General features: G+C 39.6%; 1 protein-coding gene across 1 annotated transcript in view; it reads right to left on the reverse strand.

Annotated features, from left to right (window-relative positions):
• The window catches only part of HMCN1 (hemicentin 1), a 434,555-nt gene extending 420,614 nt beyond the window's left edge, over nucleotides 1–13,941 (reverse strand). Inside the window, exon 1 of the mRNA XM_030818744.1 lies at nucleotides 13,297–13,941. Within this exon, the coding sequence (XP_030674604.1) occupies nucleotides 13,297–13,564 (268 nt within the window). The 5' untranslated portion in view covers nucleotides 13,565–13,941. The remainder of the gene's footprint in view (nucleotides 1–13,296) is intronic.
• Between the last annotated feature and the right edge of the window lie 2,013 nt (nucleotides 13,942–15,954).

Below are 15,954 nucleotides of genomic sequence, written 5' to 3' on the forward strand. Positions count from 1 at the left end.
GAAATTTTGGAAAATCTTTTGATTATGGGTGAGACATTGTCCTGCACATAGGGGACATTCCAACATAGGGTGTGGCTGGGGAGAAAACTTCAAGGCAAAAGTGTGATGATCTGATCAAGGAGGTGGTGAGCATGTTCACCTAAGAAGAGCAGGGAAGGCCCTCTGGGGAATATGAAAACAATAGAAATGAGGTTTTCTGTGTGCTCTAGTAAAAGGCTTTGAAGTGAAACTAAGGAGCTAAACAAAAAGCATAACAGATTTCACTTTGAATTTTAAAAACTGAAATTCCAGATAGTACAATATCTTTTTAAAATTCTGTTCTCTATTACTTAGTGAAGTAATATATTTTCTTGACCTTCTATTTGTAAAGAAAAAAAAAATTTTAAGTACCCTTTCTTGTATTTATCTCCTCCCCATCACCCATGCTTCTCACTTAACTCTCTCCCTGTCAGAACTTGGCAAGAGCATAAAGGTTACCCTGACACACTTTTGGTGGTAATAAGCATGGCTTACAGCCTGAGAACATCAAGGAATTCCTTCCACCTGCTGTAAAACAGTGCTTAAAGCGAAGTTCTCAGAGACGTGGTGCTAACGGAAAAATTGCTCCAATTAGTGTTTAAGGTTTTGAAGAAAAGAAAGCTGGGAGTATACAATGCCAAAATATTTTAGAACCCATACATAATTCCCAGAATTCCTAGCTCCTATGTAATTTTCCCCATCTCAAAATTAAATATCTCAACATCACCAACAAAATATTAAATACAACTTTATTAAATGCATGCTTAAAAGTAACAGGGCCGGGTGTGGTGGCTCATGCCTATAATCCCAGCACTTTGGGAGGCCAAGGCGGGTGGATCACTTGAGGTCAAGAGTTCAAGACCAGCCTGGCCAACACGGTGAAACCCTGTCTGTACCAAAAACACAAAAAATTAGCCAGGCATGGTAGCGTGTGCCTGTAGTTCCAGCTACTTGGGAGGCTAAGGCATGAGAATTGCTTGAACCAAGGAGGTGGAGGTTGCAGTGAGCTGAGATCATGCCAGTGCACCCCAGCCTGGGTGATGAAGTAAAACTCTGTCTCAAAAAAAAAAAAAAAAAGAAAGTAACAGGTTTTTAACAATACAAATTATTTTGAGAACTTAAATAGCACCCCAAACATTAATGCCTTTCTCCATGACTGCCACTGAGAACTCTGTTCCTATCCAATTAAAGAGATCAGAGTTTAGAGTCTATGATATTCCCTAATGCAAACATTTTGATCAGAAATTTTAGAACAAACTGAGTTTCCCTAGTAAAAGAGTTAGAGTTTTGGTTTTCTAATGTTAATTGCTAAATGATCTGCTGTGAGTTGAATTATGTCCTTCAAAAATTCATATGTTAAAGTCCTATCCTCCAGCACCTCAGAATGTGACCTTCTTTGTAAATAGTCATTGTAGATACAATTAAGAGGCTGCCACATTGGAGTATCGTGGGCCGCTAATCCAATATGACTGGTGTCCTCATGAAAAAGGAAAATTTGGCTGGTTGCGGTAGCTCACACCTGTAATCCCAACACTTTGGGCGGTCGAGGTGGGCAGATGGCCTGAGGTCGGGAGTTTGAAACAAGCCTGGCCAACATAGTGAAACCCCATCTTTACTAAAAATACAAAAAGTTAGCTGGGCATGGTGGCGGGCACCTGTAATCCCAGCTACTCCGGAGGCTAAGGCAGGGAGAATCGCTAGAACCTGGGCGGCAGAAGTTTGCAGTGAGCTGAGATCACGCCATTGCACTCTAGCCTGGGCAACAGAGTGAGACTCTGTCTCACAAAAAAAAAAAAAAAAAAAAAAAAAAAAGGAAAAGGAAAATCTGACACAGCACACAAAGAGAACACCAAGTGACGAAAAAGGCAGAGATTAGGGTGATGTATCTACAAGCCAAGGAATGTCAAAGATTGCCAGCAAACCACCAGAAGTGGGGAGAGAGGCATGAAACAGATTTGCCCTCACAGCCTTCACTACCCTACCAACATCTTGATTTTGGACTTCCAGCCTCTAGAACTGTGAGACAATAAATTTCTGTTGTTTAAGTCACACATTTTGTGATAGTTTGCTATGGCAGCCCTAGGAGTATGCCCTGTCTTCTTGGGCATACTAAAACTGAAGCACAAAGAACTTAAGATCACACAGCAAGTAACTGGTGGAGCCAGACTTCCAAACCCATCAGACTCCAGGGCCCATGCTTTTCTTTCTTGAAAGGAACATACTGTACTCACCAGCTCCATTTCCTTAACTCATCATTTTAGCCTTCTATGGAGGCTCCACAGCTCCAGTAAAACTGTCCTGTTTAGCTACGTGTTGTTTATCCTTTATTTTCAGTAACTCTATAAATGCACAGAGTTGACAACTTCTCCTGCTTAAAACTAACAACTTTTTAGATTTCCAAACACTACTCATTCCTATTTTTCTCCCTATCTTCCTGGACTCCCTTTTCCAGAGTCCATAATGAACTTCCCTTTTTCTGTCTTACTTTAAATGACTGTGTTCTCTAAGTTCTATCCTGTCTCCTTCCTTTTCTCAGTCTGCACTCTCTCCTTGGATGATCTCATTTATTCCGATGGCTTCAGTTGTCATCTATGTAAGTTTCAAGTGGACAGAACAGCTACTTGGCACTAGTCATACTAATACTGACAGTTGGAAATGCTGAGGAGTGATACCTGGAGACAGACAGGCCACCCAAACAGATCCACACAGAGAGACTTTGATAAATTCATCATCATTGACCAAGGACTCGTTCTTGGACTTGCAAATTCAGAAACTTGAACTTGACACTGTCAGAATATTTTAAACAAAAGGGACTGATGGATATGACTAGTGTGCCAAAATATGAGTTAACAATGAGGAATATAACTGCCTGGTGAACCTGATGTATGTGCCAGTCTGACTACAGACAGCCTTCTCTCCCCATAAGGAAAGTGCATGAGGTCACATTTTCAGGAGGCTGTTTGGTGAGCATTCAACCAGAAAAAGGAGAGTTAATATTATGATCCAAATATGTAATGACATCATTACATATTTATAAGGATAAACAGTCTATCACCACAGTTAGAAAGACTGCTGATGCGTGGGCTGGTTATTCAAGTATAGAATGAACTAACACCCTGAACCCTAGTTAGAACTTGGCTGTCCACTGCTTAAGTCTGTTTCTGTGACTCTTTTTCATTGCCGAATCCCTACACTTTCGGCTGACATTTTATCTTGGATAAGTTAATATATAAGGAGCTCACTATCAGCACTTACTGGCCTGGGAGTAACGTGTCTTAAAGCTAACTTTGCATATCTTTTCTCTTCCATCATATGCTAATTTCAAATTTTAACCTCCAAAAGGCAATTATATTTCTTGTTTTCAGATTCTTAGGACCATGTCCAGTCCATTGGACATTCTTAATAGCTCAGAAATCTATCCCCTCATCTCTACACCCAAGTCCCCTCAACGTTTCCCTCTGAATTGTGATGGCCTCACATTTCATCTCCCAGCTCTCAGGACTCCCGTTCCAATCCATCCAGGAGATAGAGATCTAAAATAAAAACCCAATAATGTCACTCCTTACTTATAATCCTTCCAGGCTCCTGATAGCTTTCAGGATGAAATTGAAACTCCTCAATGTTTGATTAAACTGCTTTTATTCATGCACTTTCTTCAGGTTTCAGTCCAGGCCACAACTCTTCCAGAAAACCTTTGCTGACTACCACCGTCTTAATTCAGGATCAGGTGCACTGCTCTGGGTCTGCACAGCACCCTATGCTTCCTTCTGCTATAAAAGGTAGCATAGTATAGTATATTGTAATTTATCTTGCCCTATTTCTCATAGACTTGAATCAAGAGCACCTAGCATAGCCCCTGACAAATGGTAAGAAGTCTGTAATTGATAGACTAAATAACTGAATGAATGAATGAATGGATCTAATGGCTTATCTTTGACTTTCTAGATTCTCTTGCTGGTTTTCCAATTATGAGGCAGTGGCCTAGGGCTGAAAGGAACAATATAGTAAAGCATACATGCTTCTTAAAGCACTGAACATATGAGAATATATTAGATTAGTTATATAACTGAACTGGTTTGAATCATCCTTTGCCTATAGGTTAACAGTCAAGTCATCGAGTAGAATCTTTTTCTATTTACTTTTTAGTCTCACTGTATAAGTGTTGTACTATTTTCCTTGATAATTGCCTTCCTTCCAGTACCTATTCAATGTTTATAGACAAATAAGTTACAGCAACACCATTTGTTCTATAGTACTTTTAAAGGACTTTTGCATATGTTTTATTTAACCATGATAGCATCACTAAGGTAGGAAAAACTGATAGCATCACATCTTATAGTTGACATATGTCCATTTTTAAATTTTTCCTATTCTCCACAGTGATGAAGACTCCTCATGGGATTATCAGAAACCACAAAAACCAAGGTTGAGAATCCCTGTAGATTTGTGAGAACACCTACAACACGGATCCTCTGGTTGCATAGTGCTCCTTGGAAATCGGTTTAATTGTTCTAACACTCCTTCAGCCAGTCCAGTTAAAATTGGAAGGTAGGCAGACTGCCTTATAGCATACAGCTGAAACATTCCAGACTGCATTTAAATCCCCAACAAAATCACCTGCTTTAGAAACAATCAATCACTACACAAGACTCAGTCAGGCATTATCTGGGTCATAATTATCCTTCCATTTCATATTCAAGCTTGGATGGGAGATATATTATCACCAAAAAGGCCCAATTAGCAAATTATTATGTTGTGAATTATATTCTTCTACTTGTGAGTTAAAAATCATAGATATGAAAGGCAGGATAAAAATACCCAGAGAAATTACCAGTTTTTGTCTCCAGCATTCATTCATTCATTCATGAAACATTTCTTGAGTGTCTATTGTGTGGCTGTAAGATGAATCAACTAGTCTTTTGGAGCTTAATGTCTAGTCAGGGAGAAAGATGAGTAAGCAGAATTATAAAGACCATCAAGAATGGTTATTATCTGTTTGATCAGAAACAAATCATAAGCAATGTCAAATTCTGATTTATCAACAATAAAGTAGAAGGCTGTTCCTTAACTAATTAACAAGGGGGGGAAAAAACTTCATTTCTTGGGAGTCACAGAGGATTCTGTTAAATAGGAAACATGCCTACCACATTTAAAATATCTGATTTACCAAACTTTGGTCCCTATACTTTAAGAGAAAGTCTTTGTTATGCATAGCAAAACACCTCTACATATCCTCAGGAGACATCCAGTGACATAAGACCCACCAAAGTTGAAATATTTTATTATCCTGAGAAATAAGACTTACCCTTGTCCAAAGTCTCTCACTCTTAAATTTTAGTGCATTCTGTTCAGCTGAATTTCTCTTGGATATAAGAGACCAATCATTTTGCTCATGAAAATCCTCCTTCCTATAAGATGTGCTAGAGGCACAGAGAGACTGCTTTTTGGCTCTTTTTCCTATACATATTGAAACTGAAAATATTTCAATTTGAATTTCAGTTCATATAGCTGTGCATAGGTTTTCAAGGTCCAAATGTGTAATATCTTCCATGTAAAAATCTTTCTATTCATTATGGTTTCAAATTATCTTGCTATTGCTCAGAAAAATATTCTAAAATAATCATTTAACTAAAAAAAAGTCCTGGAGGATTTTCTTAACACTGTGTAGGTACAGCCAAACTATACAAAGTCACTGAAGGCTGATGATCTGTATTAAAATGAAAACTTTTATATGCAAAGATATATAATGTCAATATTTCTCCCAATGAATTAAGTCCTTGCTACTTTGAACCTCTTTATATTCGCTTACTTTTCTTTATGTTATAATGATGTAAATAATGGACTTTGATAATAACCTACCAATGCTCTAATTTTATAGATGGAGAAACAGAGGGTCGAGCAAAACACCTCTACATATCCTCAGGAGACATCCAGTGCCATAAGACCCACCAAAGTTGAAATATTTTATTATCCTGAGAAATAAGACTTACCCTTGTCCAAAATCTCTCACTCTTAAATTTTAGTGCATTCTGTTCAGCTGAATTTCGAGCAAGGTTAAAAGATTTGCTGAAGTGACAAGAATAAGGAAAAGAACACAAGTATTCTGTTCCAAACTGGATGTTCTTTTTACTTTTATTTGTATTCATAAAATACTTGTTGAATCTATCATCAAAACTAAGCTCAATTTTAGCCTTATGAACAAAGCAACCGTTCCGGTAGTTGGACACAGCAATATATTTATATTTGTATTTCATAAAATACTGATTGAATTGTTTGTCAAAACTAAGTTCAGTTTTAGCCTCATGAACAAAGCAACTGTTCCAGTAGTTGGACACGGCAATATAATTACAAAGATTTCCAAATCCTCTTTTCCCATTCTCTTTGAATTCTCTCCAAACAGGCTTTCGCTCCCATCTCCTCCCTGAAACTATTCTTGTTGAGTCACCAATGACTTCCACATTGCTAAACTGATTAGCCAGTTCCTGATCCTCCTTTTAAGTGACCAATTAGTTCTTCCTTGAAACAGTTTCTTGACTTCTAGGATAACATACTCTTCTCCTCCTACCCTGAGTTCAATTTCTTGGGCTGCTTTGCTGATTCATCCTCATCTCACTGATTTCTAAACATTGGAGTCCCAGGGCTAGGTCCTCAGATCTCTTCTCTTCTCCATTTATAGTCAGTCCCCCTTAATGGTCTCGTCTAGTCTAATTGTCCTTAATACTATCTATATGTATGTCTTTGGATCCCAAGACATCTCCCCTTGAACTTAGATCTCACATATCCAACTATCTTCTTATCTCTACTTGAGTATCAAAAGGCATCTCAGACTTTAACACCTAAAAATCAAAACTTCATCTTACCACTCTTTATCAAACCTGCTTCTTGCTCATTCTTCTCCATCTCAGTGAAAGGCCATGCTATGCTTCTATTCACTTGTCTTAGTCCATTCAGTGTAGCTGTAACAGAATGCTTTAGGCTGGGTAATTTTTAAAGAAAAATGGCATATTCGGCTCATGATTCTGGTGGCTGGAAGTTCAAAATTGGGCAGCTGCATCTGGTGAGGGCCTCATGCTGCTTCCACTCATAGTGGATGATGGAAGGGAGGTGGGGCATTGCAAAGAGATCACATGGCAAGAGAGGAAGCAAGAGAGAAAAACCAAGGAAGCCAGACTCTTTTTAACAACTTGCTCTTTTTTTTTTTTTTTTTTTTTGAGATAGAGTCTTCCTCTATTGCCCAGGCTTGAGTGCAATGGTCCAATCTCAGCTCACTGTGACCTCCACCTCCAGGGTTCAAGTGATTCTCCTGCCCCAGCCTCCCAAGAAGCTGAGACTACAGGCACATGCCACCATGGCTGGCTAATTTTTGTATTTTTAGTGGAGACAGGGTTTCACCATGTTGGCCAGGCTGGTCTTGAACTCCTGACCTCAAGTAATCTGTCTGCCTCAGCCTCCCAAAGTGCTGGGATTACAGGTGTGAGCCACCGAGCTCCCCACCACCCCTCCCCCTACCCCCCACCACTCCGCCCAATCAACTTACTCTTAAAGGAATTAATCTATTCACACAAGAGCAAGAACTTGCCCTCAAGGGAAGACATTAACCTGTCCACGAGAGATCTACCTAAACACTTCCTACTTGGCCCTACCTCCCAACACTGACACATTGGGTATCAAATTTCCACATAAAATTTTTAGCATGGAAAAACCATATCCAAACCATAGCATCATTCAAGCCAAATCCTCAGAACCTGTCTTGTCTTCTTTCTTTTTCTAAGACCTCACATCCAGTTCTTCATTAAATCCTTTTGGTTTCATCTTCAAAATATACAGAAAATCCAATTATTTCTCACACCTCCCACAGCCGCCAACTTCATGCAAGATACACCATCTTCATTTGTCTGAATTATACAATAGTGTCCAGTCTATTCTCCCTGTTTCTGCCCTTGTTCTGCTTCAGACTATTCTCAAACAACAGAATGATTATGTAGATGCATAAGTCAGATCATGTCACTTCTATGTTCAGAACCCTAAAATGCCAACCCATCTCACTCAGAGTAAAAGCCAAAGTCACAATGGACTACGAGCCCTTTCCTGAAATGACTCAACCATATTTCTGACTTCACCCTCTAACTTGTTCCTATCACTCATTGTGTTCCAGACTCTCTGGTCTTTTCACTGTTCCCTGAACATGTCAGGATGCTCTTATCAGGAGAGTTTTTCATTTATTGTTTCTCCACCTGTAACATTCTTTCCATAAATATCCTCATTTCTCCCTCCCTCACCTCCTTCAAGTCTTTGATCAAATGTGACTTTTCAACTGAGGACTTCCCTAATGACCAAATTTAAAATTCCAACACCTTCAATCCACCTCAAACTCCCCATCCCTTTTCCTGCTTTTTATTTTCTCCATACCAATTATCATCATCAAAAATACCGTATATATTTTAATTGTTTTCTTTATTGCCTGTGTCACTCCCCACCCCTGCAATAGAATGTAAGCTCCATGAATGCAGGAGCTTTTATCTGTTTTACTCCCTTTCATGTGAAGCAAGGTCTGAAACATATAGGTGAGTGAATGAATGAACGCATGGAGACTCACATAAGATATCCTGGGAAGAAAGTGGAGACACAATTGTGAAAGAGAAGAAAAAAAGAGTTTTATTTCTATGAAGTAACTCATTAAAACACACTGTCCTGTTCTCTCTCCTCCTGTCTCTGGTACCTGCTTTAAAGAGAGGAGGGGATATAAGAGAGTGAGTGATAAAAGGAGCTATAGTGAAAGAGAGATGATAAGCCCTCCTCAATGTTGTATTTCAAGGAAGAGAGGAATATATTTTGAGTGCTATGTAAAAAGCACAGTGAAAATTAATACACAAGAATCAAAAATTTCAATAACAGCATGTTACACCAGCAAAGACATGGAATCAACCTAGATGTCCATCAACAACGGACTAGACAAAGAAAATGTGGTACAGATACACCATGGAATACTACACAGCCATAAGAAAGAGTGAAATCATGTCCTTTTCAGTGACATGGATGCAGCTGGAGACCATTATCTTAAGCATATTAATGCAGGAACAGAAAACCAAATACCGTATGTTCTCACTTATAAGTGGGGGCTCAACACTGAGTACACATGTACTCAAAGAGGCAAACAGACACTGGAACTTACTTGAGATTAGAGGATAGAAGGAGGATGAGGATTGAAAAACTATCAGGTACTATGCTCACTACCTGGAAGATGAAGTCATTTGTACACCAAACCCCAGTGATGCGCAATTTACCCATGTAGCAAGCCTGCACATGGGGCCCCTGAACCTAAAATGAAAGTTGGAAGGAAAAAAACAAGTTGTATGCTACATAAAGAGAATAGTCTCCAGAATGAGTTTACTTTCTATTTTTTTGAATTATTTTAACTGTAAGAAGAGCTTTATAAATCTATGTGTTATAATAAAGAACCTTTGCATTTTTCAAATAATAATAATAGTAGTGTATTGAGGAGGTTGGGAAGAAATCGGAGCCCTCACACACCGCTGGTGGGAATATAAAATGGTACAGCTGCTTTGGAAAACAGCTTGGCAGTTTCTCAAACAATTAAACATAGAGTTACTATGACCCAGCAATTCCACTTCCAGGTATATGCCCAAAAGAAATGATAACAACTGTCTACACAGAAACTTGTACATGAATATGTATAGAAGCATTGTTTGCAATAATGTTTCAAAAAGTAGAAGCAACTCAAATATCCATCATGGACTAACAGATAAACAAAATGTGGTATATCATACAATGGAATATTATTTGGCCATAAAAAGAGGAATGAAGTACTAATACATGCTACAACATGGATGAACCTTGAAAATGTTATGCTAAAGTGAAAGAAGCCAGTCATAGAAGACCTTATAGAATATGATTCTACTTGTATAAAAGTCCAGAACAGAAAAATCTGTAGAAGCAAAAAAATAGATTAGCGGCTGCTTAGGACTGAGGGGAAGATGACTGGGGTATAGGAGACTGAAAGCTGAAGGGTGCGGGATTTGTTTTTGAGGTAATGAAGGTGTTCTACAATGGACTGTGGCAACATTTGCACCTATCTGTGAATATACTGAAAAGCATCAAATTGTACATTTTAAGTGGAAGAATTGTATGGTAAGGGGATTACATCTCAATAAAACCATTAAAAATCAATACATTAAATGTGATTGTGAAAGTGGAAAGTCCATCTTAACCATAGTTAACATCAAAATCAAAAGGTTGGCTCGCCTTTCCATGACCCCCGTTCATCTCTGGTACCTCCTCCTACTCTAGACACATGTGCTGCTAGTTCAACACAGCGCTTCTTACGTGCACATATTCTGAATGGTCTTATCTCATTTTCAACTTGTTAGACATCCTGCCTCCACTACCTATGTGTTCCATGTGTTTTAAATTTACTCCATCTGCAAACACACACCTTGCCCCAAACTGTAATGCAGGGCTCCAAAGCAATCATCTGCAAAGATCTAAAGGTTTATATCAAAAGACATAGAATATATCCCAGAATTTATCCATTATTTCATCTAGCTAAATGCGATAGATGTCAAAGGGCTTATAAACATTCAAGATTATTAATATAATCATATTAAATTCCATACATTATTTCTTTCCATGTTGGTTGTGTCACCCAACCATAGGAATATGTGTTAGGGACTATGAAAACAACCATATATAAAACAGAGTCATTAACTGTCACAATTAGAAGAGACCTTGGAGATATTCACATAGAATTCTCTCAATTTATATAGTTGAGGATATTAAGAGTCAAAAAGTAAATATACTTTTCTAATGTCACTCACTAAGACAGCCAATTCCCATTTAAGGTCCTTCCTGTCATTCCAAGATGCTCATGCCTGTAATCCCAGCACTTTGGGAGGCAAAGGCAGGATGATCACTTGAGGTCAGGAGTTAAAGACTAGCCTGGGCAACACAGTGGAACCCCTGTCTCTATGAAAAAAATAATTAGTCAGATGTGGTGGCATGTGCCTATAGTCCCAGCTACTTGGGAGGCTGAAGTGAGAGCACTGCTTGAGCCTAGGAGGTTGAGTCTGCAGTGAGCCATGATAGTGCTACTGCACTCCAGCCTGGGTGACAGAGTGAGACCCTGTTTCAAAAAAAAAAACAAACAAACAAACCACACACACAAAAAAACTACATAGAGGCCAAAAACTCTTAATGATTATACACACACACCTACAGAGGAAAAATATCACACAAATAAAGTACTACAATCTAGTAAAGTGAATACTAAGGTTAACGGTATGTTTAAACTTCAATTTCTCTCTTTATCTTCAAAAATATTTTAAATAGCTTTAGATAGCATGAACATTTGGCCACTTCTACTTCGAATCACAATGTAAACAGAAGTAATAATTCTGTTGAATTATACCCACAATTAAGTTTATGAAACCAATTTAAATTAGTTAACCATTTTCTCATATTACTGGATTCAGAAAAGCTCTAACTTATTCAGTCATCTGTTATTAGCATGTCAAGTTTCCCCAACTTTAAATCATGACTGCTGAACTACAGGAAAGTCAACTATAGCAATGTGCAAACTTTCCCATTTGGTAACAATTGAAAGGCAGGGCACCACAATACAATTCATTCCAATAAGTTTTCATATCACTTCAAAATATCAGGATAGTCCAGTATCCATGTATAACTTGAGGCAATTTTTGTATTCTGTTTACAGCAATATAATTTCATAAGAGTTCTTTGGTGAAAAGCAAATCGTGGTGTTAGAGAAAAAACAAAATTTCACTTCATTTTTTAGCTAACTTCAGACTCATCCATCTAGAAGAAACATATTCAAGGTATTCTGAAATAACAAAAACCTCAAACTGCATCACAGTTGGCATCTTGACATTTAATACACTGAAAATCACAACATATGAAGGGTCTTACTAAGACAGTAAACACAGTAAATAATCATTCAATTATTTATTCAAATATAAATAATATTCATGTTTAACCAATGTAGAAATTACAAATATATGTAATTATGTATATGTAATGTATGTATGTGTATGTGTGTGTGTATATATATATTACATATCCCAGAAGAGTAGGACAGATTGCTTTCATCATGTGAAGAGCATGAAAATCCGAGAGTTCTATTTATCTTTAAATTTCTCCCAGTGCCATTGTTTAATAGTTAAAACCTGCCACATTTAATACCTACCAATAATTTGAACTTATATACCTTTGCTAAATGCACAGGAAAGAATTTCAGATTGCCGATATCACACTCTCATTGTGAAGAGGTTGTGTCAAGTTCTTCTAGTGAAGGGAGAATTTCAAAAGCAGGAAAAGTGTGGGAGAACAGTGGGGGAGGGCCGTTAAGAAATCACTGCTTCATTTCTTCAACTGGGCAGCAATTTGTGCTAATGAAACTCAGGTGGACATTAGACTGTCAGCCCCAGGGCTCCCCTTGCAAGGCTACCCTCAGTTATGGCAATGGGGGCTCCTATAAGCCTCACAGAGAGGTGCTACTTTAAAGAGAAACTGAAAAAAGTAAATAGGATCATATTACAGTGGAGCTGCTGAAACCCATGGTTTTAGGGCAAAAATGAAGTTATTTCACTTCAACGACCTTTAAAAAGCACAGACATTCCGAATTACATGAAATTCTACTGCAGGAGACATGGATGTAATGTTTATACCTATCTGTGAACATATCTAATGATGCCCTGGTGCAAAGATGAATAGATTCAGTTAAGAAATGATTGGTTTCTCTCTTTTCATGTCTTCAGTTCTAATAGTAGTTGCTACTTACAGGCTTCCTTCTGTCTCACACAACAGGTTTTTTCCCCTCTTAAATGAGAGTTATCCTCAGTGTGCTTTCAATCTGGATGTTAACCCCTAGAGCTTCGCTGCTATAAATTCGTGTCCAAGTCTGCCTTCGTAATTAAACATGTTTTAGTTCTAAAATCTAAGTGAGTTAAGTGATTTTGATGTCGTTGCCCAAGATTTTTAGTTTTGTTTTTCGTAACTCCACATTTCGAGGTTTGAGGACCACTGTACAAGCTCCCTAAACAAGCATCTCCACCAGGGCTGAGACTTAAGTAGGTATCAGTGAGCAAACCCAGACGCCAGCAAGCAATTCTTTGTTACAACTATTTTCAGCTGCACATTTTTTAAAAATGGTTTTGAAACTTCTGACAAACAATTTCATTCACAGCATGAGAAATAATGTAATCATGAGACATAGCAAAGACAAAGTATAAATATTTCCCTTACCTGGATCATGGAAAGGCACCAACGCAAAGTTGAAAAGAGGTCTCTTAGGTCTTTTCAAAGACGTCTCCAAAATTTTGGAAGCTCCTTCAATCACCTGAACTAAATCATCATACATAGAACCAGTCACATCAAACACAAAAGCCAACGTGGAGGCCCCCTCAGGAATTTCCTCAGCTCTGATCTCTGACGGGGGGCTCGCATCTTGAGCTAAGGAAGAATAGAGAAGAGCAAACAGGAATACTGTATGGACAACTTCCCAGGAAATCATTTTCTTTTTTTTCCCCCTGAGCGCCTAAGCACTGTGCTCAGTCCTCCTCAACAACAGGCAGAGGGTTTGCTCTCAGAGTAATTCATCAGACTCTTGGAATCTCTGAACTAGCAAAAAGTTTGGCGCTGAGAATCAGACGGGCACAAGCACCAAACTCGAATCCCTCCAGGGGCTGGGCAGGGCAGGGATGCGGCAGCTTTTGTCTGGATGCGGCTTCCTCCTGGACTGCTATCTGCCCACGGGCCCTGGACAGCCTGTGGCGGAGTGCGGGCGGCGCGCCGGGTCCATGCCCCGGGGGCAGCTCTGAGCCTGCGGCGCCGCGGCCCAAGTCCCGCTGCCCTCGCCGCCGCCTCTGCTCTCCGCCTGGGCCAGCGACTGAGGTTCCCAACTTTCCACTGTTTGCAGCTCACGAGCGACGAGGGGAAGCCTGGCTCGGCCTCGCCTCCTGATTGGCCAGTTGCCGTCCTCCCTCCTGTGCTCTGGAGGCCCCCCTGGAGGGTGACTTTTCCCTCAACTGATTGTAGGGTCAATTCAGTCCCAGGGAAGCGCTTAAGGTGTCAGCTCGGTTCCCACCGGCACCGTTCCTAACCTGCAAAACCCTAGTGTAAACAATGGCTTTCAAGAATGTGTGGCAAAGACCCAAACCGAGGGACACCACACTAGCACAAAGGGAATTTTGTTTTTCTATTGTGTACAACGCGGCTTCGGACACCTCTTTCCTAATTCCCCCCAGAAGTGAAGACGCCCCAGCCCAGCCTCCTGCCTCTCAGCCCACAACTCGGCCCAGCCAGGAGGGGGAGCTGGAAAATTCTCTCAGCTGCGAGGCAGCCACACTACCGCTCTTTGATCTCCTCTGAGACCGTGGACTGCAGGGAAGGGAGGGAGGACAACGCTGTAGGGGCAAGACGCCCAGGAAGAGGAAAGGGGCTGCTGAGGGAAATGAGAGACAAGAACTAGGTAGTCACTAACTGTAGAGGGGAATGTGAATACAGGATGGAAGCCCCGTAGAAAGGACAAGGAGGAGGGGCGGGAAAGGTGTGGGGAGTGAGACATTAAGTTCATATTAAAGAGAAAATTGATTTTTTAATTGTATTATCAAGATTCACATTTGCTGAGCAGTTTGAATCCTACGCGCAGCATAGTAAGGCAGAATAATATCCCCCTTTTCAAATTTCCTCCCCTGGAACAGTCACGCCTCAGGTCTCAGCCAAAGATCCATTAGAAAGGTGCTCCCCTCTATGGCATTTTCTTGCCAGGCAAGAAAGAAACCTCACCCTGGAAGACATGCCAACGTTTTTCCGTGTTGTGATTGCTATATACATTACAGTACTAATAACAGAGATAAGAGGATAAGCAAAGAAAGTCTACTATGAACTAAGGATTCTTTACGTCATTTTAATAAAAACGCATTTCCTTCCTGGAAAAGGAGTTGTTGTCCAGATCCCAGCATTTAAAGAGCGGCAAACAGGCATCTTGATCTCTGTTTGGATGTATATTAGACCGCCCACCCAACGGAGATGCAGCCTGAGGAAGAGTCAGCTCCCACCAACCTTTTGTAGTCTACAACTGTCTTCTCTTTCAGCCCCAGCGGCTGCGGAACCCGAGTTTATGATACCTATAAGTCATGTCACTTAAAGAAAGCAGACAGGCCATTTGGGCTGAGTGGGAATATGAGAGGAAAGGGGGAAGGTACTTCCTTCCCAAGCAGTATTTAGAGAATGCTATTTGAGTCTCCCATTCCATTGTTTATTTTAAAAGGATTTCATTCTAAGTCTTAGAGACCTGAGCTATTCCAGGTGCTCAAGGGAGGCCACAGAGCCTAGTGATTAAGAATTCTGGGTCAGATACCCTGGGTTCAAAGCCCAGCTGTGACATTTAACTGTGTGACCTTCAGAAGGTTACCAAACTTTTTCAGACCTGTGTTTACTCAGCTGTAAATGGGAATAATGATAGCACCCACCTAATAAGGATTAAATGATCTATAAATGTTCCGTGTGCACTTGAAAAGAATGCTGTTGGATGGAATGTTCTATAAATGTTAATTAGGTCAAGTTGTTTAATAATGTTCCAATCTTCTATATCCTTACTGATTTCTGCCTATTTGTTCTATCAGTTATTGAGAGTGGTATTGAAATATCTGATGATAATTGTGGATTTGTGTATTTCTTCTTGCAGTTCTATGAGTTTTAGCTTCATGTATTTGAAGCTCTGTGGTTAGTTACATAAGCACTTAGGATTATTATGTCCTTTTGACATAATGGACATGAATTGATGCCTTTATCATTATGAAGTTGCCTTCATTGTCCCTGGTAGTATTCTTTGTTCCAAAATATACTTTGTCTGATATTAACACTCCAACTTTCTTTTGATTAGTGTTGCATGGTATATCA

The sequence above is a fragment of the Nomascus leucogenys genome, chromosome 9 (genome assembly GCF_006542625.1).
Source record: "Nomascus leucogenys isolate Asia chromosome 9, Asia_NLE_v1, whole genome shotgun sequence".
Classification (NCBI taxonomy): Eukaryota; Metazoa; Chordata; class Mammalia; order Primates; family Hylobatidae; genus Nomascus; species Nomascus leucogenys.